Source organism: Oncorhynchus gorbuscha, linkage group LG15, assembly GCF_021184085.1.
Source record: "Oncorhynchus gorbuscha isolate QuinsamMale2020 ecotype Even-year linkage group LG15, OgorEven_v1.0, whole genome shotgun sequence".
NCBI lineage: Eukaryota > Metazoa > Chordata > Actinopteri > Salmoniformes > Salmonidae > Oncorhynchus > Oncorhynchus gorbuscha.
The window spans coordinates 29,331,120-29,356,568 of record NC_060187.1 but is presented as its reverse complement, the minus strand read 5'-3'; the positions used below and the strand labels follow the sequence as shown (position 1 = coordinate 29,356,568).

Sequence of the window (25,449 nt, the reverse complement as noted above, 5' to 3'; positions counted from 1 at the left end):
TCATCACATTCCCAGTGGGTCAGAAGTTTACATATACTCAATTAGTATTTGGTAGCATTGCCTTTAAATTGTTTAACTTGGGTCAAACGTTTCGGGTAGCCTTCCACAAGCTTCCCACAATAAGTTGGGTGAATTTTGGCCCATTCCTCCTGACAGAGCTGGTGTAACTGAGTCAGGCTTTGTGATGGCCACTCCAATACCTTGGGGTGTGTGTGCGTGTGTGTGTGTGTGTGTGTGTGTGTGTGTGTGTGTGTGTGTGTGTGTGTGTGTGTGTGTGTGTGTGTGTGTGTGTGTGTGTGTGTGTGTGTGTGTGTGTGTGTGTGTGTGTGTGTGTGTGTGTGTGTGTGTGTGTGTGTGTGTGTGTGGAGTGGTGGATAAACGAGTTTTAATGACTCCAACCTAAGTGAATGTAAACCCGACGAGCCGGCTGAGGCTTGGGAGCCCGATGTGCCAGCTGAGGCTTGGGAGTCCTTCGAGCCGGCTTAGGCGTGGGAGCCCGATGAGCCGGCTGAGGCGTGGGAGCCCGACGAGCCGGCTGAGGCGTGGGAGCCCGACGAGCCGGCTGAGGCGTGGGAGCCCCACGAGCCGGCTGAGGTGTGGGAGCCCGACGAGCCGGCTGAGGCGTGGGAGCCCGATGCGCCGGCTGAGGCATGACGTGGGGTGGGAGCCTGCCGAGCAAACCGAAGCAAGGAAACCTCTCGAGCCAGCTAAGGCGTGGAAGCCTTACGAGCCAGCTGAGGCTCCCCGGTTCCTTCGGCAGTGGCACCCAAGCACGATGTCACCAACTAAAACTATTTGTTTATGGCCTTGCCTACACCTCGTGACTTGTTTTTTAAATTATATAAGCAAAAACGATTCCATTTAATTTGGAACAGCAAGCCAGGCAAAATTAAATGGGCCTAGTTATAGGGCACACCTCCCATTCTTCTCTGCAGATTCTCTCCAGCTCTGTCAGGTTGGATGGGGATGGATCGTTGCTGAAAAATTATTTTCATGTCTCTCCAAAGATGTTTGATCAGGTTCAAGTTCGGGCTCTGGGTGGGCCACTCAAGGACATTCAGAGACTAGTCCCGAAGCCATTCCGGCGTTGTCTTGGTTGTGTGCTTAGTGTCGTTTTCCTATTGGAAGTTGAATCTTCACCCCAGTTGGAGGTCCTGAGTGCTCTGGAGCAGGTTTTCATCAAGGATTTCTCTGTACTTTCTTCCATTCATATTTTCCTCGTTCCCGACTAGTCCCCCAGTCCCTGCCAGTGAAAAATAACCCCAGAGCAGGATGCTAACACCACACTGCTTCACCGTAGGAATGGTGCCAGGTTTCCTCCAGATGTGACACTTGGCATTCAGGCCAAAGAGTTCAATCTTGATTTCATCGGACCAGAGAATCTTGTTTCTCATGAGACTCTCCTGAGAGTCTTTAGGTGCCTTTTGGAAAACTCCAAGAGGGCTGTCATGTGCCTTTTACTGAGGAGTGGCTTTTGTCTGGTCATTCTACCATAAATGCCTGATTGGTGGAGTGCTGCAGAGATGGTTGTCCTTCTGGAAGGTTCTCCCATCTCCACAGAGGAACTCTAGAGCGAGGCCCTTCTCCCCCGATTGCTCAGTTTGGTCGGGCAGCCAGCTCTAGGAAGAGTCTTGGTGGTTACTAACTTCTTCCATTTAAGAATGATGGAGGCCATTGTCTTCTTGGGGACCTTCAATGCATTTTTGGTACCCTTCCCCAGATCTGTTCCTTGACACAATCCTGTCTAGGAGCTCTACGAACAATTCCTTCGACCTCATGCCTTGGTTTTTGCTCTGACACGCACTGTCAACTGTGGGACCTTATATAGACAGGCGTTTGCCTTTCCAAATCATGTCCAATCAATTGAATATACCAGAGGTCGACTCCAATCAAGTTGTAGAAACATCTCAAGGATGATCAATTGAAACAGGATGCACCTGAGCTCAATTTCGAGTCTCATAGCAAGGGTCTGAATACTTACATAAATAAGGTATTTATGTTATTTATTTTGAATACATTTGCAAAAATTTCTAAAAATCTGATTTCACTTTGTCATTATGGGTTATTGTGTGTAAATTGCTAAGGATTTTTATTTATTTAATCAATTTTAAATAAGGCTGTAACATAAATAATTGTGGAAAAAGTCAAGGGGTCTTACTTTCCGAAGGCACTGTGTGTATACAGTACTAGTCAAAAGTTTGGACACACTTACTTATTCAAAGGTTTTTCTTTATTTAAAAAAAACTATTTTCTACATTGTAGAATAATAGTGAAGACATCAAAACTATGAAATAACACATATGGAATCATGTAGTAACCAAAAAAGTGTTAAAAAAATTAAAATATATTTAATATTTTAGACTCCTCAAAGTAGCCACCCTTTTCCTTGATGCCAGCTTTGCACACCCTTGGCATTCTCTCAACCAGCTTCATGAGGAATGCTTTTCCAACATTCTTGAAGGAGTTCCCACATATGCTACGCACTTGTTTTCTGCTTTTCCTTCACTCTGCGGTCCAACTCATCCCAAACCATCTCAATTGGATTGAGGTCAGGTGATTGTGGAGGCCAGGTCATCTGATGCAGCAGTCCATCAATCTCCTTCTTGGTCAAATAGCTCTTACACAGCCTGAAGGTGTGTTTTTCATCAATGTCCTTGTCAAAAACAAATGATAGTCCCACTACGTGCAAACCTGATGGGGTGGCGTATCGCTGCAGAATGCTGTGGTAGTGATGCTGGTTTAGTGTGCCTTGAATTATAAATCACCCCCACACCATCACACCTCCTCCTCCATGCTTCACGGTGGGAACCACACATGCGGAGATCATCTGTTCACCTACTCTGCGTCTCACAAAGACATGCTGGTTGGAACCAATAATCGCACATCTGTACTCCAGACGAAAGGACAGATTTCCACTGGTCTAATGCCAATTGCTTGTGTTTCTTGGCCCAAGCAAGTCTCGTATTATTATTTGTGTCCTTAAGTAGTGGTTTCTTTGCAGCAATTCGACAATGAAGGCCTGATTCACGCAGTCTCTGAACAATTGATGTTGAATTACTTGAACTCTGTGAAGCATTTATTTGGGATGCAATCTGAAGTGCAGTTAACTCTAATGAACCTATCCTCTGCAGCAGAGGAAGCTCTGGATCTTCCTTTCCTGTGGCGGTCCTCATGAGAGCCAGTTTCATCATTTTGCTTGATGGTTTTTGCGACTGCACTCAAAGAAACGTTTAAAGTTCTTGAAATTTTCAGGATTGACCGAGTTTCATTTCTTAAAGTAATGATGGACTGTCGCTTCTATTTGCTTATTTGAGATGTTATTGCTATAATATGGACTTGGTCTTTTACCAAATATTCTGTAAACCACTCCTACCTTGTCACAACACAACTGATTGGCTCAAATGCACTAAGAAATAAAGAAATTCCACAAAGGCACACCTATTATTTGAAATGCATTCCAGGTGAATACCAGCTATAAATACTAGGCTTGGTTTCCCATGTTTTTCAAAGTGTTCTAATGTTACCAATTTTGTTTTTTAATCAATTAGTACATTTGAGTTCAGCCATAATATTTGTGGTATTATTTGTCCTGTCTTCTCTGGTGGATTAAATTGAAATTGCCAACCAACTTTCTATGGCTTGTTTTAAATGTTAAAATATTATGGAGATCATTTCAATTTCAAATAACTGAAAGTGAGAGGATGTAATCTGAATAAAGGGGAAAAGGCCATTGTTGAACAAAGGATGAGACATTCTTAATCTGCTAGAGAACTAGTTTGGATTTAAGTATCACTTTTGTATGACTGAAGTCTTTAGTGAGAGGTCTAATGCTTTAATATTGAATCATTTCTGCCCTCCGAATTCATATTCATGCTATATGTAGCGTCATACCCAAGAAGACTTGAGGCTGTGATCTCTGCCAAAGGTACTTCAACAAAGTACTGAGTAAAGGGTCTGAATACTTATGTAAATGTCAAATTTCAGTAAATAAAATATAATAATACATTCGCAAACATTTGTTACAACCTATTTTTGCTTTGTCATCATGGGGTATTGTGTGTAGATTGATGATTTAATCAATTTCAGAATAAGTCTTTAACTGTGCAAAATGTGGAAAGAGGTCAAGGGGTCTGAATATGTTCCGAAGGCACTGTATTTTATATTTGAATATACAGTGGGGTAAAAAATTATTTAGTCAGCCACCAATTGTGCAAGTTCTCCCACTTCAAAAGATGAGAGAGGTCTGTAATTTTCATCATAGGTACTCTTCAACTATGACAGACAAAAAGAGAAAAGAAATCCAGAAAATCACATTGTAGGATTTTAATGAATTTATTGCACATTTTTGTGGAAAATACTATACTTTGGTATATACCCTTCATTGGCAATGACAGAAGTCAAACGTTTTCTGTAAGTCTTCACAAGGTTTTCACACACTGTTGCTGGTATTTTGGCCCATTCCTCCATGCAGATCTCCTCTAGAGCAGTGATGTTTTTGGGCTGTTGCTGGGCAACACGGACTTTCAACTCCCTCCAAAGATTTTCTATGGGGTTGAGATCTGGAGACTGGCTAGGCCACTCCAGGACCTTGAAATTCTTCTTACGAAGCCACTCCTTCATTGCCCGGGCGGTGTATTTGGGATCATTGTCATGCTGAAAGACCCAGCCACGTTTCATCTTCAATGCCCTTGCTGATGGAAGGAGGTTTTCACTCAAAATCTCCCGATATATGGCCCCATTCATTCTTTCCTTTACACGGATCAGTTGTCCTGGTCCCTTTGCAGAAAAATAGCCCCAAAGCATGATGTTTCCACCCCCATGCTTCACAGTAGGCATGGTGTTCTTTGGATGCAACTCAGCATTCTTTGTCCTCCAAACACGACGAGTTGAATTTTTACCAAAAAGTTATATTTTGGTTTCATCTGACCATATGACATTCTCCCAATATTCTTCTGGATCATCCAAATGCTCTCTAGCAAACTTTAGACGGGCCTGGACATGTACTGGCTTAAGCAGGGGGACACATCTGGCACTGCAGGATTTGAGTCCCTGGTGGGGTAGTGTGTTACTGATGGTTGGCTTTGTTACTTTGGTCCCAGCTCTCTGCAGGTCATTCACTAGGTCCCCCTGTGTGGTTCTAGGATTTTTGCTCACCGTTCTTGTGCTCATTTAAACCCCACGGGGTGAGATCTTGCGTGGAGCCCCAGATCGAGGGAGATTATCAGTGGTCTTGTATGTCTTCCATTTACTAATAATTGCTCCCACATTTGATTTCTTCAAACCAAGCTGCTTACCTATTGCAGATTCAGTCTTCCCAGCCTGGTGCAGGTCTACAATTTTGTTTCTGGTGTCCTTTGACAGCTCTTTGGTCTTGGCCATAGTGGAGTTTGGAGTGTGCCTGTTTGAGGTTGTGGACAGGTGTCTTTTATACTGATAACAAGTTCAAACAGGTGCCATTTAATACAGGTAACGAGTGGAGGACAGAGGAGCCTCTTAAAAAAGAAGAAGTTACAGGTCTGTGAGAGCCAGAAATCTTGCTTGTTTGTAGGTGACCAAATGCTTATTTTCCACCATAATTTGCAAATAAATTCATTAAAAATCCTACAATGTGATTTTCTAGTTGAAGTGTACCTATGATGAAGATTTACAGGCCTTTTTAAGTAGGAGAACTTGCACAATTGGTGGCTGACTAAAGACTTTTTTGGCCCACTGTATGTATAATTACACATTGTTTTTGATTGTGGCTTCCATCAATGTTATTGTCTGCATAATTTCCAATCCCCATATATCTGCAAAATTAAAGATAGTGATGATGCCTCTCACACACACACACACACACACACACACACACACACACACACACACACACACACACACACACACACACACACACACACACACACACACACACACACACACACACACACACACACACACACACACACACACACACACACACACACACACACACACACACACACACACACACACACACACACACACACACACACACACCCATGCACACAGACACCCACACACATGATGGGTCTCTGTTGTTGACTAAAAGTTCCTACTGTCAAAAATAACAGACCATCCATACTGGTCACGCTCCCACATTTGTTAGTCTCACATTACTGGACAGTCTGTAGATCTGTGTTTGTGTGTGTGTGTGTACGTGCATACTTTGGCAGTGAAGCACGTCACCTCTCTAAATGTTTACTGTCTGAACACAGAGAGGAGAGAGGGAGGTAATGAGTGTGTTAGAAGTTTGTTGGGAAAGAGGAAGAGAGGGATCCCTCTTCTTCACTGATCAAAGAGCTGGAAAACATCTGGAAAGAGAGACTAAATCTATTGTCTGAGGAGAGAGGGAGAGAGGGTAAAATAGATAGGTGCAATTGATACGTGTTTCCCAAATTCTTGGTCACAGCTCTGAACTGGACTGAGGCTAGAAACATGATTTTGTTCATATCTAGGGTCCCAATTCAATGAACTATGTTACAGTAAAGAACAGCCTGGAACGTAGAGTGGGTGAAATGGACACACACACACACACACACCAGGGAGAGCCCAGAGTTCAGTGACCTAAGGGCGCAGGGTTGGGCTGTCCAGAAGAGGAAAAACAAAACCAACGAGCTGCAGATGTTCTACTGGACACACACACACACACACACACACACACACACACACACACACACACACACACACACACACACACACACACACACACACACACACACACACACACACACACACACACACACACACACACACACACACACACACACACACGCAAAGCTCACTCACTCACTCACTCACTCACACTCACTCACTCACTCACTCACTCACTCACTCACTCACTCACTCACTCACTCACTCACTCACTCACTCACCCACTCATCCAAAAGGTCATCCTGTCTCAAGTGAAGTTGGGGAGGCCAAAAAAGAGAGAAGAAGCAGAGACTTATCCTCCTATCCTTTCCGAAAAGAGCAACAGAACAAGGATAGTATTTTCTCTCTCTCTGCACAGTCAATGTCAAATTCAGATTTGAGAGACAGAGACAGTGGATTCCAGTTTGGATTCACTTACCAGTATTACTTACTAACAATAAACTTGAAATGAACCCTGAATTTGAACAGTTTATCTGTGTACTTGGGTTAGTATAACAACATGTGTAAAATGACTTGATACTTGATATGTTACTTGATATGTAACCACTGGCCTATACGTATGTGTGCAGTGGTGAACTGGAATATAGGAAAGTCTGTCATGTTACAATTTAAAAGCCACAGACAAGGACATAACCTAGGTTCTGTAATGGCCAGAGGAGACCCTTTGCTCTGTCATAAACCTAGATGCCATCTGCCAGAGTCTCATGTTTGATATGTTTCTAAATAGGATTTGGTACTAGAGAGTAGGCCTATGCGTGACACTGACAGAAGTATTTAGGCTGAAACAGACAAATGAGAAAGGCTGTGACGTTTCTGAGGCCACACTATAGTTTCACTTCTCTGCAGACCAAATCCACAACAGACAGAGGAAGATAGAAAGAACGTGATGGGCGAGAGCGGTTGGCTGTCTTAGTGTGTAATGGAGAGAGAGATGGCGGGAGGGAGACCTTTCATCTGTTGGCTCCTACATTGACGGACTGTGACGACTATCCTCTCCATCCCTCCATCCAACACTGAGAAACAAAGCGGGAAAAACGAGAAAGAGAGGGGGAGCAAGATGGAAAGCGAGACTGATAGTCGAAGATAGAGAGTGAGAAAGACAATGCACAAGAGACATAGATGACTGAGAAAGGGTGTCACAAGGAGAGAGAGGCAAAAGCCAGTATGAGAGGTTAACCCCTTACCCCCATTCTCTGTAAAACCAGGTCACCAGCCATGTAAATAGTTGGTAACGGTTGTCACAATGATTTTGTGTAACCTTTTTGTCTCCCTGTCTCACGCACAAACACAGATCAACCCACCTCAGCTTCATAGTGAATGTGTGTGTGAGTGTTCGTTACATAACAGTTCGCTGTTGTTTTTGTTAGAAGTGATTTAAATCCTTTAATCACTGAAAGTAAATGAACCCTAATAGTTTGATTAGTTGATTGATTGATTGATTGATTGACTGAGACTTTAATGACTAAATGGTTTGTGGTAGTGTCAAACATTTAACCATCTAAATGACAGACCTGGGGGTCTGAGGGAAGTCATAATGGTGTAATAGCTATGAAAACAATGTATATATGTGACTGTGTGTGTGCACGCATGCATTTGTGTGTGTGTATGACAGGTCATTGACTCTTAAGATAATACAGCTGTGTGTGTGTGTGTCCAGAGTCTGGGAGTGATTAGTGGAATTGCACTGAATCTCTCTCTTTTTTCTCTCTCTCTCTTTACTTCTTTTACTCTCTTTTAACCTTAGTCTGCTTGGTGGTTAGAGAGTAGGGTGTAGACAAACAGACCAGTAGCCGCAGGGTTGCTGGTTAAAATCCCAGGCCAGAAAAATGTAAAGTGAGAAGACCAGCAAAGCAAACACGAAGAGTAGGAGACTTCTCAACTGTGCCTCATGCTCACACACACACACACACACACACACACACACACACACACACACACACACACACACACACACACACACACACACACACACACACACACACACACACACACACACACACACACACACACACACACACACACACACACACACACACACACACACACACACACACACACACACACACACACACACACACACACACACAATCCAGACAGACAGAGGAGAGAGAGATGAGTGATAAGAGCTATGAACTCGAACCTCAGAAGATAACAGCAGATCTACAGACCTACCACTCACTCAATCACCACGCATTCCTTTGTGAGAGAGAGTGAAACAGAGAGAGAGAGAGCAAGAGAAAGAATGGACTGGTTTGTCAGAAAGGGTGGAAAGAACATGAAGTCGAAACTGACCCAAGTGTGCGAAATGTGAGAAACCAGCCAATCAAATGACATACACTGAGTGTACAAAACATTATAAACACTTGTTCTTTCAATGATAGACTGACCAGGTGAAATCAATGATCCCTTATTAATGTCACTTGTTAAATCCACTTCAATCAGTGTCGATCATTGTTATCAGTGTTATCATTGAAAAAAGGAAGTCTTTAGCCACGGCTTTTAGACTCATCCAGCCGTTCATTTTCAAGTGTTACAGTTATTCTAGAGCTAGCCTGCATGTTGTTGTTTTTTACCTTTGCATTCCTTTATGCTGAAATTGAACACAGAAGGCTGTTGTATAAAACAACAGTCTCCGGAATACATCTTCAAACTAAGGGCAACCATGGCATCCATGACGGAGAGGGAGAAGGGTTCATCCATGTATGTGAGTAAGAGTCTAGCTGAAAGTTGTTTTCATTGCAAGTTAAAGCCTACTGTTAGCTAGCTAGCTAATGCTAGCTGGCTGTTTCGCTAGCTAACATTACATGTATGATCTGTGTAGTAATAGTGTTATTTGTTTCTTAGAAATCCATTTTTATTGCTATTTATAGTCTAATATTATCTAGCTAGCTAACATTGAACCTAGTTGGTTAGCTGTAGCTACCTGTAGATTAATGCACGGTGCATGGTAATATTGCCGCTATCAAAACAACTGGGAACTCTGAAAAATATGAGGTTAAATCTTGATTGGAAAGTCGGAGCTCTAGAAATTGCTTTTGATATAGTGTGTGTTTACCAGAGACAGTAATGTGAAGAACAACATGACCTGCACCAAAGTCAGATTAGGATATAGGCCAAGGACTAAATAACGTGTATTTTTACTAATAGATTTTGCTACTACTTTCCCCACTTTTAGTCTTGAAATATTTGGTGTTTACTAAACTACCTTATTCACTGTGTTTAGCACATGTGAATCCTTAAAGAGATGGGTGACGTTAAGGCTTAAGAGGGTGTGAACGATGCAGAAAGGGTGAAGATGAAGAAGAGCTCTCCAGTTAGTGTAACAAAAACATTCACATGCCATTTTCTCAAAAGTGGGGTAACAAATGTATCACCTTCCAAGCAGAATTACTTTCCCATTGTTCCTCAACTGCAGTGTATGATATACCATTTTCTAGCTGTGAGTCTCTACTTTTATTGAATGTAAAAAACAGACTTTCAAATTTTGCTACATAGGTGGTGGGTCACATTTTTAAGGTGGTGGGTCACATTTACGTATGTAATTAAAAGTTTGGCTACATTTTCTGCTGCCTCCCTCAGGTCAGCATCGGTGTGAACATATGACGTAGGTTACACTTTGACATGTAGGCTAATTATTTGTGTACAGGTAATTGCCAAAAATAATGGAAACCAACATAAAGTGTCTTAAAAGCGCATTGGCCAACAACAAGCCTCCCAGAACAGCCTCAATTCACCTTGGCATAGATTCGCCAAGTGTCTAGAACAAATTCCATAATTTGTTGTTTTGTTGATGAGGGTCCAAAACGCTGTCTCAGGCACTGCTCTAGAATTTCCCATAAGTATTCAAATGGGTTGAGATCTGGTGACTGAGACACAGACACACACAGATCATGATGAGATGTTAACTGCTTAATTAACTCCAGAACCACACCTGTGTGGAAGTACCTGCTTTCAATATGCTGTGCATCCCACATTTACTCAAGTGTTTCCTTAACATTTAACATTTATGCAAAATCTATTTATAGATTTTTTTAGAGGGACATGCTTGAATGTGAATGTAACTGTCGTCGGTGGAAGAAGGTGAGGACCAAAGCGCAGCGTGGTTCATGTTATTTATTTAAACTGAACAACATCTAAGAAACAAAAAGCACAACCGAAACAGCTCCGTCAGGTGCAACACACACTAAACAGAAAGTATAATCACCCACAACTCAAGGGTGAAAACAGGCTGCCTAAGTATGGTTCTCAATCAGGGACAACGTTCTCTGATTGAGAACCATACCAGGCCAAACACAGAAATACCAAATCATAGAAAAAAGAACATAGACTTCCCACCCAACTCATGCCCTGACCATACTAAAACAAAGACATCACAAAGGAACTAAGGTCAGAATGTGACAGTACCCCCCCTCCCCTCCCCCAAAGGTGCAGACTACGGCCGCAAAACCTGAACCTATAGGGGAGGGTCTGGGTCGGCGTCTGTCCGCGGTGGCGGCTCTGGCGCGGGACGTGGACCCCACTCCACCATAGTCTTTCTCCGCCTCTAAACCCGCCTCCATGGCGCCGGACTGTGGACCCTAGCAACGGGTCCCGAATGGACAAGAGATTCTGGCAGCAACGGACAAGCGGGAGACTCCGGCAGCTCCGGAGTGAAGTGCGATTCCGGCAGCGCCAGAGTGGCGTGCGATTTCGGCAGCTCCGGAGTGAATGGCGATTCCAGGAGCACCGGAGTAATGGACGGCTCTGGCAGCGGCAGCTTTGACCGACGGCTCTGGCAGCTCAGGACAGACGGGAGACTCAGACCGGGGACCCTTTTCCCCCGGCCCGAGGAGACGCACTGGAGACCAGATGCGCTGAGCCGGCTTCATGGCAACTGGCTCGATGCCCACTCTAGCCGGCCGATACGAGGCGCTGCGACGTAGCGCACCGGAGACACTGTGCGCCTCACGGCATAACACGGTACCTGCCCAGTCCACCTCTCTCCACGGTGGCTCAGGTCTCCTACCTGACTTAGCCACACTCCCCGTGTGCCTCCCCCAAGAAATGTTTGGGGCTGCCTCTCATCCCAGCCGCACTGCCGTGCTGCCTCCTCATTCCACCGCCGCTCATCTTTCGCTGTCTCCAGCTCTGTCTTGGGGCGGAGATATTCTCCAGCCTGTGCCCAGGGTCCTTCTCCGTTCAAAATCTCCTCCCATGTCCAGGTGTCTTGAGATTTCTGCCGCTGCCCGTTACCACGCTGCTTGGTCCTTGGTTGGTGGGTGATTCTGTAACGGTCGTCGGTGGAAGAAGGTGAGGACTAAAGTGCAGCGTGGTACGTTTTCATGTTATTTATTTAAACTGAACAACATTTAACAAAGAAACAAAAAGCACAACCGAAACAGCTCCGTCAGGTGCAACACACACTAAACAGAAAGTATAGTCACCCACAACTCAAAGGTGAAAACAGGCTGCCTAAGTATGGTTCTCAATCAGGGACAACGATTGACAGCTGCCTCTGATTGAGAACCATACCAGGCCAAACACAGAAATACCAAATCATATAAAAAAGAACATAGACTGCCCACCCAACTCACGCCCTGACCATAATAAAACAAAGACATCACAAAGGAACTAAGGTCAGAACGTGACAGTGAATTTCTGGCTCAGTTGACAGACCCATTTATCTATTTCAGTAGCACTCTTATTAGCCTTTTCAATCACTGTGAATGACCTAGGTTCTAGAGTAGACACGTTGCCATATCAAAACATAAAAACAAACTAAGTATTTTGATACAGGATGGTTCATCTTCAGTTTGGGACAGATTCTGGGACGATGATGGAAAAAGTGCTCCAAAGTTTAAATGTTTGGAAGTTTAAAACAAGTAAAACTTCACGAACATTTCATAAATGTATACCTATGTTGTTTTTGTGTAACTAGCAAACTATTGGTGAGGAGAAAATATTGAGTAAAGTGAGTGATGCAATGCTAGGTTGGCTAATTTAGCTAGGCCAACATTACAGTGCCTTCATACCCCTTGACTTTTTCCAAAAATGTTTGTGTTACACTCTGAATTTAAAATGGATTTAATTGAAATTGTATGTCACTGGCCTAGACACAATACCCCATAATTTCAAAGTGGAATAATGTTTTTGACATTTTTACAAATTAATTAAAAATGAATAGCTGAAAGTTATTGAGCCAATAAGTATTTAACCCATTTGTTGTGGCAAGCCTAATTAAGTTCACGAGTAAAAATGTGCTTAATAAGTCACATAATAAGTTGCATGGACTCACTCTGTGTGCAATAATAGTATTTAACATGATTTTGGAATTTTTACCTCATCTGTATTCCCACACATACAATTATCTGTAAGGTATCTCAGTCAAGCAGTGCATTTCAAACACAGATTAAATGCCTCACAAAGAAGGGCATCTATTGGTAGATGGGTAAAAAAAACAAATCTGCCAATGAATATTCCTTTTATTATGGTAATTATACTTTGGATGATGCATCGATACACCCAGTCACTACAAAGATACAGGCGCCCTTCCTAACTCAGTTGCCGGAGAGGAAGGAAACAGCTCACGGATTACATCATGAGGCCAATGGTGACTTTAAAACAGTTACAGAGTTTAATGGCCGTGATAAGAGACAATTTAGGATGGATCAACAACATAGTAGTTACTCCACAATACCAACTTAATTGACAGAGTGAAAAGTAAGGAGCCTATATAGACTAAGAATACTCAAAATCATGCATCCTGTTTGCAAAAAAGGCACTAAAGTAATACTACAAACAATTTTGCAAAACAATTAACCTTTTATCCTGAATACAAAGTGTTATGTTGGGGGCAAGTCCAATACAACACATTACTGATTACCAATCTCCATATTTTCAAGCATAGTGGTGGCTGCATCATGTTATGGTATGTTTGTAATCATTAAGGTCTGGGGAGTTTTTCAGGATAAAAAACAAACATTATGGAGCTAAGTGCAGGCAAAACCTAGAGAAAAAACTGGTTCAGTCTGCTTTCCACCTGACACTGAGAGATGAATTGACCTTTCAGCAGATGCCAAATCTACACTGGAGTTGATTACCATGAAGACAGTGAATGTTACTGAGTGGTCGAGTTTCAGTTTAGACTTAAATCTACTTGAAAATCTATGACAAGCCCTGAAAATGATTGTCTAGCGATGATCAACAACCAAATTGACAGAGCTTGAATCATTTTGACAAAAATAATGGGCAAATGTTGCACAATCCAGGTGTGGAAAACTCTTAGAGAATTAACCAGAAAGACTCAAACCTTTAATCGCTGCCAAAGGTGCTTGACTCAGGGATGTGAATACTTGTGTAAATGAGATATTTCTCTATTTTATTTTCAAGAAGTTTGCAAATATTTCTAAAAACATTTTTTCACTTTGTCATTATGGGGTTTTGTGCATAGATGGGTGAGGAAAGAAATCTATTTAATCCGTTTTGAATTCAGGCTGTAACAAAACAAAATGTGAAAAAAAAAATCATTCACCATCAAGTAAATAACATACACATTCAATAACCTTATACAATGGTGGGCATTTAGTGGTACAGAGAGGGATCAGATGTTCAGCTTCAATTAACTTAAATGCACCAAATACATGTTTAACAAAATTAGGGCATATTCTTTTCCTATCTATGGCATCCAGCTTCTCCTGGTGGAAATGACAGACAACATGGTTCAATCTGCTTTGTGTTATTTTTGAGCCATGCTTTACCAGATTACCTTATAACTCAAATTCCAAATGCTCACTTGGTGAACTGTTTGTCCTCTCCCTGTGGCTCAACATGGGCGGTGCTCTCCCACTCTCTACTGACTGCCTCTGACACCTGTAATGACAACCAAATGAAATCAGAATGCAGGCAACAACTGCTTTGTTATAGCATTGGGCTACAGTCAGCAAAGATGTGGAGTTGAACTGATAGTGCCTTCCTTATAACACAAGTTCTCACCTGATAACCTGTTTATCCTCTCCCTCCTCAACATGGGCGGTGCTCTCTCTATTGCCTGTCTTTGAATCCTGACATAATCATGTGACATAATAATCATGTCACCAAATACCATTATCATTATCAAATAAATTCATAAAAAATCCTACAATGTGATTTTCTGCATGTTTTTTTCTCATTTTGTCTGTCATAGTTGAAGTGTACCTATGATGACAATTACAGGCCTCTCTCATCTTTTTAAGTGGGAGAACTTGCACAATTGGTGGCTGACGAAATACTTTTTTGCCCCACTGTATATATATACAGTACTGTATATACAGTGCCTTGTGAAAGTATTTGGCCCCCTTGAACTTTGCGACCTTTTGCCACATTTCAGGCTTCAAACATAAAGATATAAAACTGTATTTTTTTGTGAAGAATCAACAACAAGTGGGACACAATCATGAGGTGGAACGACATTTATTGGATATTTCAAACTTTTTTAACAAATCAAAAACTGAAAAATTGGGCGTGCAAAATTATTCAGCCCCTGTCACGCCTTGGTCTTAGTATTTTGTGTTTTCTGTATTTATTTGGTCAGGCCAGGGTGTGACATGGGTTATTGTGGTGTGTTTTTTGTCTTGGGGTTTTGTGGGGTGTCTAATTAGTCTATAGATGGCTGAGGCGGTTCTCAATCAGAGTTAGGTGATTATAGTTGTCTCTGATTGGGAGCGATATTTAGGCAGCCATATTCTTTGAGTGTTTTCATGGGTGATTGTTCCCGTCTTTGTGTTTGCACCAGATAGGGCTGTTTCAGTTTTCACTTTTCATTATTTTGTAGTTTCCGCTTGTATTGTTTTTTCCTTCATTAAAATATCATGAATCATCATCACGCTGCATTTTGGTCCGATCCTTGTTCTACCTCTTCATCAGAGGAGGAGATAGAAGAACGTCGTTACAGCCCCCTTAAGTTAATACTTTGTAGCGCCACCTTTTGCTGCGATTACAGCTGTAAGTCGCTTGGGGTATGTCTCTATCAGTTTTGCACATCGAGAGACTGAAAGTATTTGATACACTGCCGATTTTGCAGGTTTTCCTACATAGGTACACTTCAACTGTGAGAGACGGAATCTAAAACAAAGATCCAGAAAATCACATTGTATGATTTTTAAGTAAATATTTTGCTTTCCACCTTTTCTACTACTGGATAGGGGGGTTCTCTCACGATCAGTCCACAATCATCTCATTTTGTTGACGTTGTGTGAGATTTTTTTCCTGGCACCGCACTCCCAGAGCCCTCACGTCCTCCCTGTAGGCTGTCTCGTCATTGTTGGTAATCAAGCCTGCTACTGCTGTGTCGTCTGAAAACTTTATGATTGTGTTGGAGATGTGCATGGCCACACAGTCATGGGTGAACAGGGAGTACAGGAGGGGGCTGAGCATGCATCCTTGTGGGGCCTCAGTGTTGAGGATCAGCAGGGTGAAAATGTTGTTACCTACCTTGACCACCTGGGGGCGGCCCATCAGGAAGTCCAGGACCCAGTTGCACAGGGCGAGGTTCAGACCCAGTGCCTCGAGCTTAATGATGCACTGGTCATGCGTCTGGTCTGGCAGCCTTGTGAAGGTTAACGCGCTTAAATGTTGTTCTCACGTCAGCCACGGAGAAGGAGAGCCCAGTTTAAAGAACACAGTTTAAAGTAATACAGAACAATAATTATGTTTCAGTTGTGATGGTGTATATGGACCAAATTATCAGGGCATTTTTGTAAGTATTTTCCCTTCAAAATTCACCTGAAACAACCATTTCACAGCTATTTAAAACAAAGAATATCACAGGGGATATGCCCCCAAACCCCCCTAGAGGGGGGACACCAGAACCCATTGACTCTGACCTCCCCCCAATATCCAACACAAAGTTACGCCCTTCCACACACATGACCCGCACACACACACACACACACACACACACACACACACACACACACACACACACACACACACACACACACACACACACACACACACACACACACACACACACACACACACACACACACACACACACACACACACACACACACACACACACACACACACACAGGGTGTTAGGGGTTTGGAGTTATGGATAAGGTTAAGGTTAGGTTAGGGTTAGGGAAAATGTGATTTTGAATGGGATTCAATTGTTTGGTCCCCACAAGCCTATTATGCCACGCTCATATGATTTATTAGTGTCTTTATGACAAAATAATAAGAACACAATGATTCATAAGTTTAATCTGATCTATCAGTCAGAGAACAAGGACACACACACACACCCGAACACACACACACAATCAGGGAACATACAGTACTTGAGCCATTGCCCAAATAACACTTTAGTGCTCAGGGACTCGCTTTGGGTTTCACTAGGTGCAGCTCACCTCACACACATCAGAGAGAGAGAGATGGAGGAAGAGAGAGGGTGTGTTTGCGTTTGTTTGTGTGTGTGTGTGAGAGAGAGAGAGAGAGAGAGAGAGAGAGAGAGAGAGAGAGAGAGAGAGAGAGAGAGAGAGAGAGAGAGAATGAGAGAGACCTCTGATTCTGGGAGTTCTAGATTAATGAATCCTCTTCATTATTGATGGTCTGAAACTGAAACAAGAGCTGGTTTGGTGAAACTGACACTACAGCATTATCTGAGTCCATCTGGACCTCTCTATTCACCCAGTACACTCTGGTCACTGCTCTTTCTGCCTCTAGCTGGCTGCTGTAGTTTGGTGATTGTGAGGAGAGATCAAGATTTCCATTTCAAATAAGTTATATTCTGAAGCTGTGATTGCCAGAGGTAGGCTTTACCTTGGAGGGCTAGCAAAGTCTTGTGGTTTAAACCTAGTTGCTCACAACAGCTTCCTGTGATCCATCCAGCCCAGTCCTGTTACCCACCCTACCCCAGCCTGAGTGGACCGGTTCAACCCACAAACCCACAGCACAACTCATCCGGAACCAAAAACAAATGCCCACAGGGAAAACAAACTAACATGCGCATATGGAAGCTGTGCTACATCATTTCACGCTGTGTGTATTTTTCTGTCTCCCTCTACAAAGAGCAAGCGCTGGGCTCTGGGAAGGACCATAAAGTCAGTCAGCAGCCTGACTAGTTATGGTTACACACTGTTTGTTTAGTAAGAGTCACCAAACGCTGAGGACTTTGAATGTTCCTCACCAAGTTCTGGGGTTCTACATGTGTTGATTATGAATTCTAGGAATGGATGACAATGATGGAGAGCTGCGAACTAAAGAAAACTGAACTGTTCACGATTCCCACAGAATGGAAGCATATAGTTCCATAGCAACAGTTTGTATTTGTCAAAGGTGACTATAATTTCCAAAAGCTCCATTTTCCCTATTTACCCCTGGTGATGTTATGTTAACTATGAATGTGTTAGGCTATACTATGAAAATAACTAAACACTAATCACTGAATATGATGAATATGCTTGTTGAGACCTTTTGTCACGAATACCACCGAAGGTGGCTCCCCTTCCTGCTCGGGTGGCGCTCGTCGCCGGCCTACTTGCTGCCACCGATCCCTTTTTCCTTTTCGTTTGTTTTTGTCTAATTGTTTTCACCTGTTCCTTGTTGGGGTTTTGGGATGGGTGTTATTTAAGTTCGTTTTGCCCGCTGGTGTTTGTGTGGGCTTGTTGTGTTTGTTACGTTTGTGCTGTATCGTCGGTTTTGGGTTTTCGCTGTCCGAGTTTGTGTAACTAGGTTTTTGGGTTTGTTTTGCACCTGTGTTTTAGGGCATGGACCTGTTACTTAGTTAAGGACATTAAAGCGTTTTTCCCCGTTTACTTTGCTCTCTGCGTTTGACTCCTCACCCATCACTCACCCACAGTTACACCTTTCCCCTACTTTGGCTTGCAAGTCTTAGAAAAAAATGTGTCAAATTCGTCATCTCAAATTGAATCCAATCTAGTCTAATGTTTTTAACATACAGGTAACTGCCTAAATAAAGGAAACACCACCATAAAATGTCTCAATAGGGCATTAGCCACCACGAACCAGAACAGCTTCAATGCACCTTGGCATGGATTCTACAAGAATTTATACATGACCCCAAGCATTATTTACATTTACATTACATTTAAGTCATTTAGCAGACGCTCTTATCCAGAGCGACTTACAAATTGGTGCATTCACCTTATGACATCCAGTGGAACAGCCACTTTACAATAGTGCATCTAAATCTTAAAGGGGGGTGAGAAGGATTACTTATCCTATCCTAGGTATTCCTTAAAGAGGTGGGGTTTCAGGTGTCTCCGGAAGGTGGTGATTGACTCCGCTGTCCTGGTGTCGTGAGGGAGTTTGTTCCACCATTGGGGGGCCAGAGCAGCGAACAGTTTTGACTGGGCTGAGCGGGAACTGTACTTCCTCAGTGGTAGGGAGGCGAGCAGGCCAGAGGTGGATGAACGCAGTGCCCTTGTTTGGGTGTAGGGCCTGATCAGAGCCTGGAGGTACTGAGGTGCCGTTCCCCTCACAGCTCCGTAGGCAAGCACCCTCTATAACGGTTCAACCCTCGATAACAGTTCAACCCTCTAACGGTTCAACCCTCTATAGCGGTTCAACCCTCTATAACACTCCAACCCTCTATAACGGTTCAACCCTCTATAACAGTTCAACCCTCTATAACAGTTCAACCCTCTATAACGGTTCAACCCTCGATAACAGTTCAACCCTCTATAACGGTTCAACCCTCTATAACAGTTCAACCCTCTATAACAGTTCAACCCTCTATAATGGTTCAACCCTCTAACGGTTCAACCCTCTATAACGGTTCAACCCTCTATAACAGTTCAACCCTCTATAACGGTTCAACCCTCGATAACAGTTCAACCCTCTATAACAGTTCAACCCTCTATAATGGTTCAACCCTCTAACGGTTCAACCCTCGATAATGGTTCAACCCTCTAACGGTTCAACCATCTATAACAGTTCAACCCTCTAAAGGTTCAACCCTCTAACGGTTCAACCCTCGATAATGGTTCAATCCTCGATAATGGTTCAACCCTCTAACGGTTCAACCCTCTAACGGTTCAACCCTCGATAATGGTTCAACTCTCTAACGGTTCAACCATCTATAACAGTTCAACCCTCTAAAGGTTCAACCATCTAACGGTTCAACCCTCGATAATGGTTCAATCCTCGATAATGGTTCAACCCTCTAACGGTTCAACCCTCTAACGGTTCAACCCTCGATAATGGTTCAACTCTCTAACGGTTCAACCATCTATAACAGTTCAACCCTCTAACGGTTCAACCCTCGATAATGGTTCAACCCTCGATAATGGTTCAACCCTCTAACGGTTCAACCCTCTAACGGTTCAACCCTCGATAATGGTTCAACTCTCTAACGGTTCAACCATCTATAACAGTTCAACCCTCTAACGGTTCAACCCTCGATAATGGTTCAACCCTTGATAACGGTTCAACCCTCTAACGGTTCAACTCTCGATAATGGTTCAACCCTCTAACGATTCAACCCTCGATAATGGTTCAACCCTCTAACGGTTCAACCCTCTAACGGTTCAACTCTCGATAATGGTTCAACCCTCTAACGGTTCAACCATCTATAATGGTTCAACCCCCGATAACAGTTCAACCATCTATAACAGTTCAACCATCTATAACAGTTAAACCCTTATTAACAGTTCAACCATCTATAACAGTTCAACCCTCTATAACGGTCCAACCATCTATAACGGTCCAACCATCTATAACAGTTCAACCCTCTAACGGTTCAACCCTCTATAACGGTTCAACCCTCTAACGGTTCAACCCTCTATAACGGTTCAACCCTCTATAACAGTTCAACCCTCTATAACAGTTCAACCCTCGATAACGGTTCAACCCTCTAACGGTTCAACCCTCTATAACGGTTCAACCCTCTATAGCGGTTCAACACTCTATAACGGTTCAACCCTCTATAACAGTCCAACCCTCTATAACAGTTCAACCCTCTATAACAGTTCAACCCTCTATAATGGTTCAACCCTCTATAATGGTTCAACCCTCTATAACGGTTCAACCCTCTATAACAGTTCAACCCTCTATAACGGTCCAACCTTCTATAACGGTTCAACCCTCTAACGGTTCAACCCTCTATAATGGTTCAACCCTCTAACGGTTCAACCCTCGATAATGGTTCAACCCTCTAACGGTTCAACCCTCGATAATGGTTCAACCCTCTAACGGTTCAACCATCTATAACAGTTCAACCTCCTATAACGGTTCAACCCTCTATAACGGTTCAACCCTCTATAACGATTCAAGCCTCTAACGGTTCAACCCTCGATAATGGTTCAACCCTCTAACGGTTCAACCATCTATAACAGTTCAACCCTCTAAAGGTTCAACCCTCTAACGGTTCAACCCTCGATAATGGTTCAACCCTCGATAATGGTTCAACCCTCTAACGGTTCAACCCTCTAACGGTTCAACCCTCGATAATGGTTCAACCCTCGATAATGGTTCAACCCTCGATAATGGTTCAACCCTCTAACGGTTCAACCCTCTATAACAGTTAAACCCTCTAACGGTTCAACGCTCTAACGGTTCAACCCTCGATAATGGTTCAACCCTCTAACGGTTCAACCCTCTAACGGTTCAACCCTCGGTAATGGTTCAACCCTCGATAATGGTTCAACCCTCTAACGGTTCAACCCTATATAACAGTTCAACCCTCTAACGGTTCAACCCTCGATAACAGTTCAACCCTCTATAACAGTTCAACCCTCTATAACGGTTCAACCCTCTATAACGGTTCAACCCTCTAACGGTTCAACCCTATATAACAGTTCAACCCTCTAACGGTTCAACCCTCGATAACAGTTCAACCCTCTATAACAGTTCAACCCTCTATAACGGTTCAACCCTCTATAACGATTCAACCCTCTAACGGTTCAACCCTCGATAATGGTTCAACCCTCTAACGGTTCAACCATCTATAACAGTTCAACCCTCTAAAGGTTCAACCCTCTAACGGTTCAACCCTCGATAATGGTTCAACCCTCGATAATGGTTCAACCCTCTAACGGTTCAACTCTCGATAATGGTTCAACCCTCTAACGGTTCAACCCTCTAACGGTTCAACTCTCGATAATGGTTCAACAATCTATAACGGTTCAACCATCTATAATGGTTCAACCCTCGATAACAGTTCAACCATCTATAACAGTTCAACCCTCTATAACAGTTCAACCCTCTATAACAGTTCAACCCTCTATAACGGTCCAACCATCTATAACAGTTCAACCCTCTATAACAGTCCAACCCTCTATAACGGTTCAATCCTCTATAACGGTTCAACCCTCTATAACGGTCCAACCATCTATGACGTTTCAACCATCTACTACGTTTCAATCGTCTACAACAGTTCAGCCATCAGGAAGTTACTGTAATGGTGGGAACATGTGAGTCTGAGCAAGGGTGATGTCATTAATGTTTGTAAAAATGTATCTATGCAAATGTTAAGTTGTTTATTGTTTTTGTCTATGTATGTTGTTTGTTGTCCCCAAAAAATGCATTAAAAAAAGATTAAGGACATTTCTGTAATCAACTGTAAATCAAACCATAGAGTTCGGTAACCCTAAACCGGCTGGGTCACTCTGACAACACAAACAACACTACCCCCATGCTCCTGTCCTCTATCCTTTATTTATAAGCAGTGTTAATTCAAACAGGAGTCTAGTAGGGAAACTTGCAAGACAGGGACTTTCCTGCCACTGCCCCTACAGACGGGAAGGGAGAAGAGTGTATGCCCCCTTCCTTGTAGATGGGTGGGGGGAGAGTGAGGGGGGGTTTGACTGGCATCTATGGATGGGAATTTACCCTTCACCTCTTTCTAACCCCCACCACCAAATAATGATTGATATTACAGTGTTCCAAACAAGAATAGGGAAATAGAGAAAGTAGTACTGTACAGTGGCACAGGTCAGAGAGAGAGCAGTAGCCCACAGAGGGTTAACGACCCAGGAGTTAATAAACAGAGCTATGGGAGCCTTACTTGAGCACTGTGCCAATCACACACACCACATAGACAGACAGGGACAGCTGCACTGCCCTCACATACACACACACACACACACACACCCTGTCTGCTGTGTAATTTCTGGGAAGCGGTGTCTGTGACAGCAGGGAGCCGTTCCAGTCAGTCAGGTGACAGGGATCTCCCCATGGTCACATGACACGCTGTTCCCTGATTTATTGCCATGCCAACCGCTCTCCCTCCCCCCAACGCCAGCTCCTCTCCTCATCCTCCTCTTCGGGGAATTAGCCTGCTGCCTGTCCTGTTGGCTAAATAATTCAAAGCTGCTTTTTGCAACTGACAGCATAGTCTGTGTGTGCATGTGTATGTGTGTGAGACAGAGGGAGGGAGAGAGAGAGAGAGAGAGAGAGAGAGAGAGAGAGAGAGAGAGAGAGAGAGAGAGAGAGAGAGAGAGAGAGAGAGAGAGAGAGAGAGAGAGAGAGAGAGAGAGAGAGAGAGGGGAAACAGGTAAGTCAGGTATTCAAAACAGGGGACTTCTCCAGCTAGTGTACTATAGTTTCTCAGAACAGCAGGGGAACTGAACTGGCCCAGAGTTTCCCAATTACGCCTGACTGGGTCCTGATTGGCTCTTTCAGTGACCCACGCCGACAGGAACCCTGCAGCTACAGTACTAAATCTCCAACAGAATGTGTTTACTGTAACAACTCAATTCCCACAATCAAATGTTATTTACCTTTCTCTCTCTCTTACTCACTCAAATCAAATGAAAGTTTATTGGTTGCATACACAGATTTGCAAATGTTATCGCAGGTGCAGTGAAATGCTTGCGTTTAATAGCTACGACAGTGCAATAACATAGTTAAAAAATAAAGAAATTAAGAAATTTCAGAACGACCAATGTCAGAGTCTGGAATATACAGTATACAATACTGAACAAAAATATAAATGCAACATGCAACAATTTAAAAGATTTTACTGAGTTAAAATTCCTACAAGGAAATCAGTCAATTCAAATGAATTCATTAAGCCCTAATGATCACAGATACATAAAAAAAAGGTAGGTGCGTGGATCAGAAAACCAGATCCACCCATGTAATAATAATAAATAAATAACTGACTTTAAAATAATAATAATAAAGTGCTGCCTGTTATTTTGGCATTAAGACGTGTCACATATCAGTTTGCAAACAATGTATTAAAAAATGGAGTTAATATAGATATACAAACATGGTCTGTTTTTTTGCTTTCTAGAGTAAGGCAGCTCCACAATGTAGGTGTTTCAGCCTACCGTAGCTCGGTGCTTTCTGTGGTGGTGGGGCAGCCAGCGGAAAATACAGACCGTAGGGGTTAGTAAGGTTCTCTAGTTGCACTATGATTGGCTCAGTGTTCTGTCACTCATGAGAACACTACGTCACTGCAAACTCTACGGAGAGAGCTCGAGAATTCGAGCCCCTTGGGTGCTGCCATAGATTTACATTAGAAGTGTCCATCCAAGAAGGCTCAAGGTCATTGGCCACAGATACAATTACATCAAATCACGTTCTATCTAATGTCGCTTTGATTGGACTGATCATGTCAACATCATACTTTCAGAATCTTAGCTAGCAAGCAGTCATCATATTGAGTGAAGTCGACAATCTATTGGCAAATCTTTTTCAATCCTTGTCACATGAAGATAAATTATAGATAAAACGTATTGGTGCTCATTGGCCATTGAACAATTTGGAAATGGCAAATTCAAATTTGGTTTGGAAGGAATCAGTGGCTAACTGCAGAACGTTACAAAGCAATCACTAACCTGCTATTCAGTGGAGTGGGTGTGTGGTCCGAGTGGGTGTGTGGTCTGGGTTTAAGGGTTTCTTTTCCAAGCTTAAAATACATTCACATGCAACACTATGGGCCATAAAAAGGTTGAATACATTGGCCATTCGGTCAATCCAGCATGACTTCAGTGAGTTCAAGACAACTGGGAACTCTCCAGCAGGGAAAATATGTTTGAATGGTCATCCAACTCAGAATTCCAAGTCGGGAATGTGAGTCCAAAAATGTATTGTATGCTGCTGCATATAGGATTTAATATTCCAGGGAGATATGCATACTGTACCTATGAAAGTAATACTAAGTGTATGTTGTGTAGTAAGATGCTAGTAGCCCATGTGTCTGACACTAATCATTTGGTCCCTTTCCTCTTCATACAGTGCATTCAGGAAGTATTCAGACCTCTTGACTTTTTTCAAATTTTGTTGCGTTACAGCCTTATTCTAAAATGTATTAAAATGTTGTTTTTGTCTCCATAAATCTACACACAATAACCCATAATGACAAAGCAAAAACGTTTTTTTTTTAGAAATGCTCAGGCTAAAATCGCAACTGTATATATATATATCAGTGGCGGTCAGTGTCGTTTAAGATGAGGGAGGACAAATATTTTTTCATGAGAATGGCCTTATGTCTATTACAGCATATTGGATGTCTGTCATTCATATTCCATTCACCCAGTTCCATGTAATAGGTTTACGCTATTACATGATACTAAAATGCTATAGGTTGCTATATCCTAGCCTATGATTGTTTACAGCGTAGGTGAACACAGGTTGAGAGAAAAATTTGATGTGACAGACAGTGACGTTCTATACCGCCTTTCACACTCTTGCCTGCATCTAGCTGATATAGTCCAAGAGTTTCAAATGAGAGTTTCTATTGGACAAATTCAGGTATGTTCATCCCTGTTTTGTTCCTTTTGCTTCCATTTAAGAAGCGTTTTTCACTTTCATAGAAGCCACGTTGTATTCCTTCTCGCATCTACGCGCTCT

At 42.8% G+C, this 25,449-nt stretch overlaps 1 protein-coding gene across 1 annotated transcript in view; it reads right to left on the bottom strand.

Moving 5' to 3' along the window:
- Positions 1–11,246: 11,246 nt before the first annotated feature.
- Positions 11,247–25,449, bottom strand: part of LOC123997228 (vegetative cell wall protein gp1-like) — a 42,239-nt gene continuing 28,036 nt past the window's right edge. The window contains exon 2 of the mRNA XM_046301390.1: positions 11,247–11,506. Within this exon, the coding sequence (XP_046157346.1) occupies positions 11,247–11,506 (260 nt within the window). The remainder of the gene's footprint in view (positions 11,507–25,449) is intronic.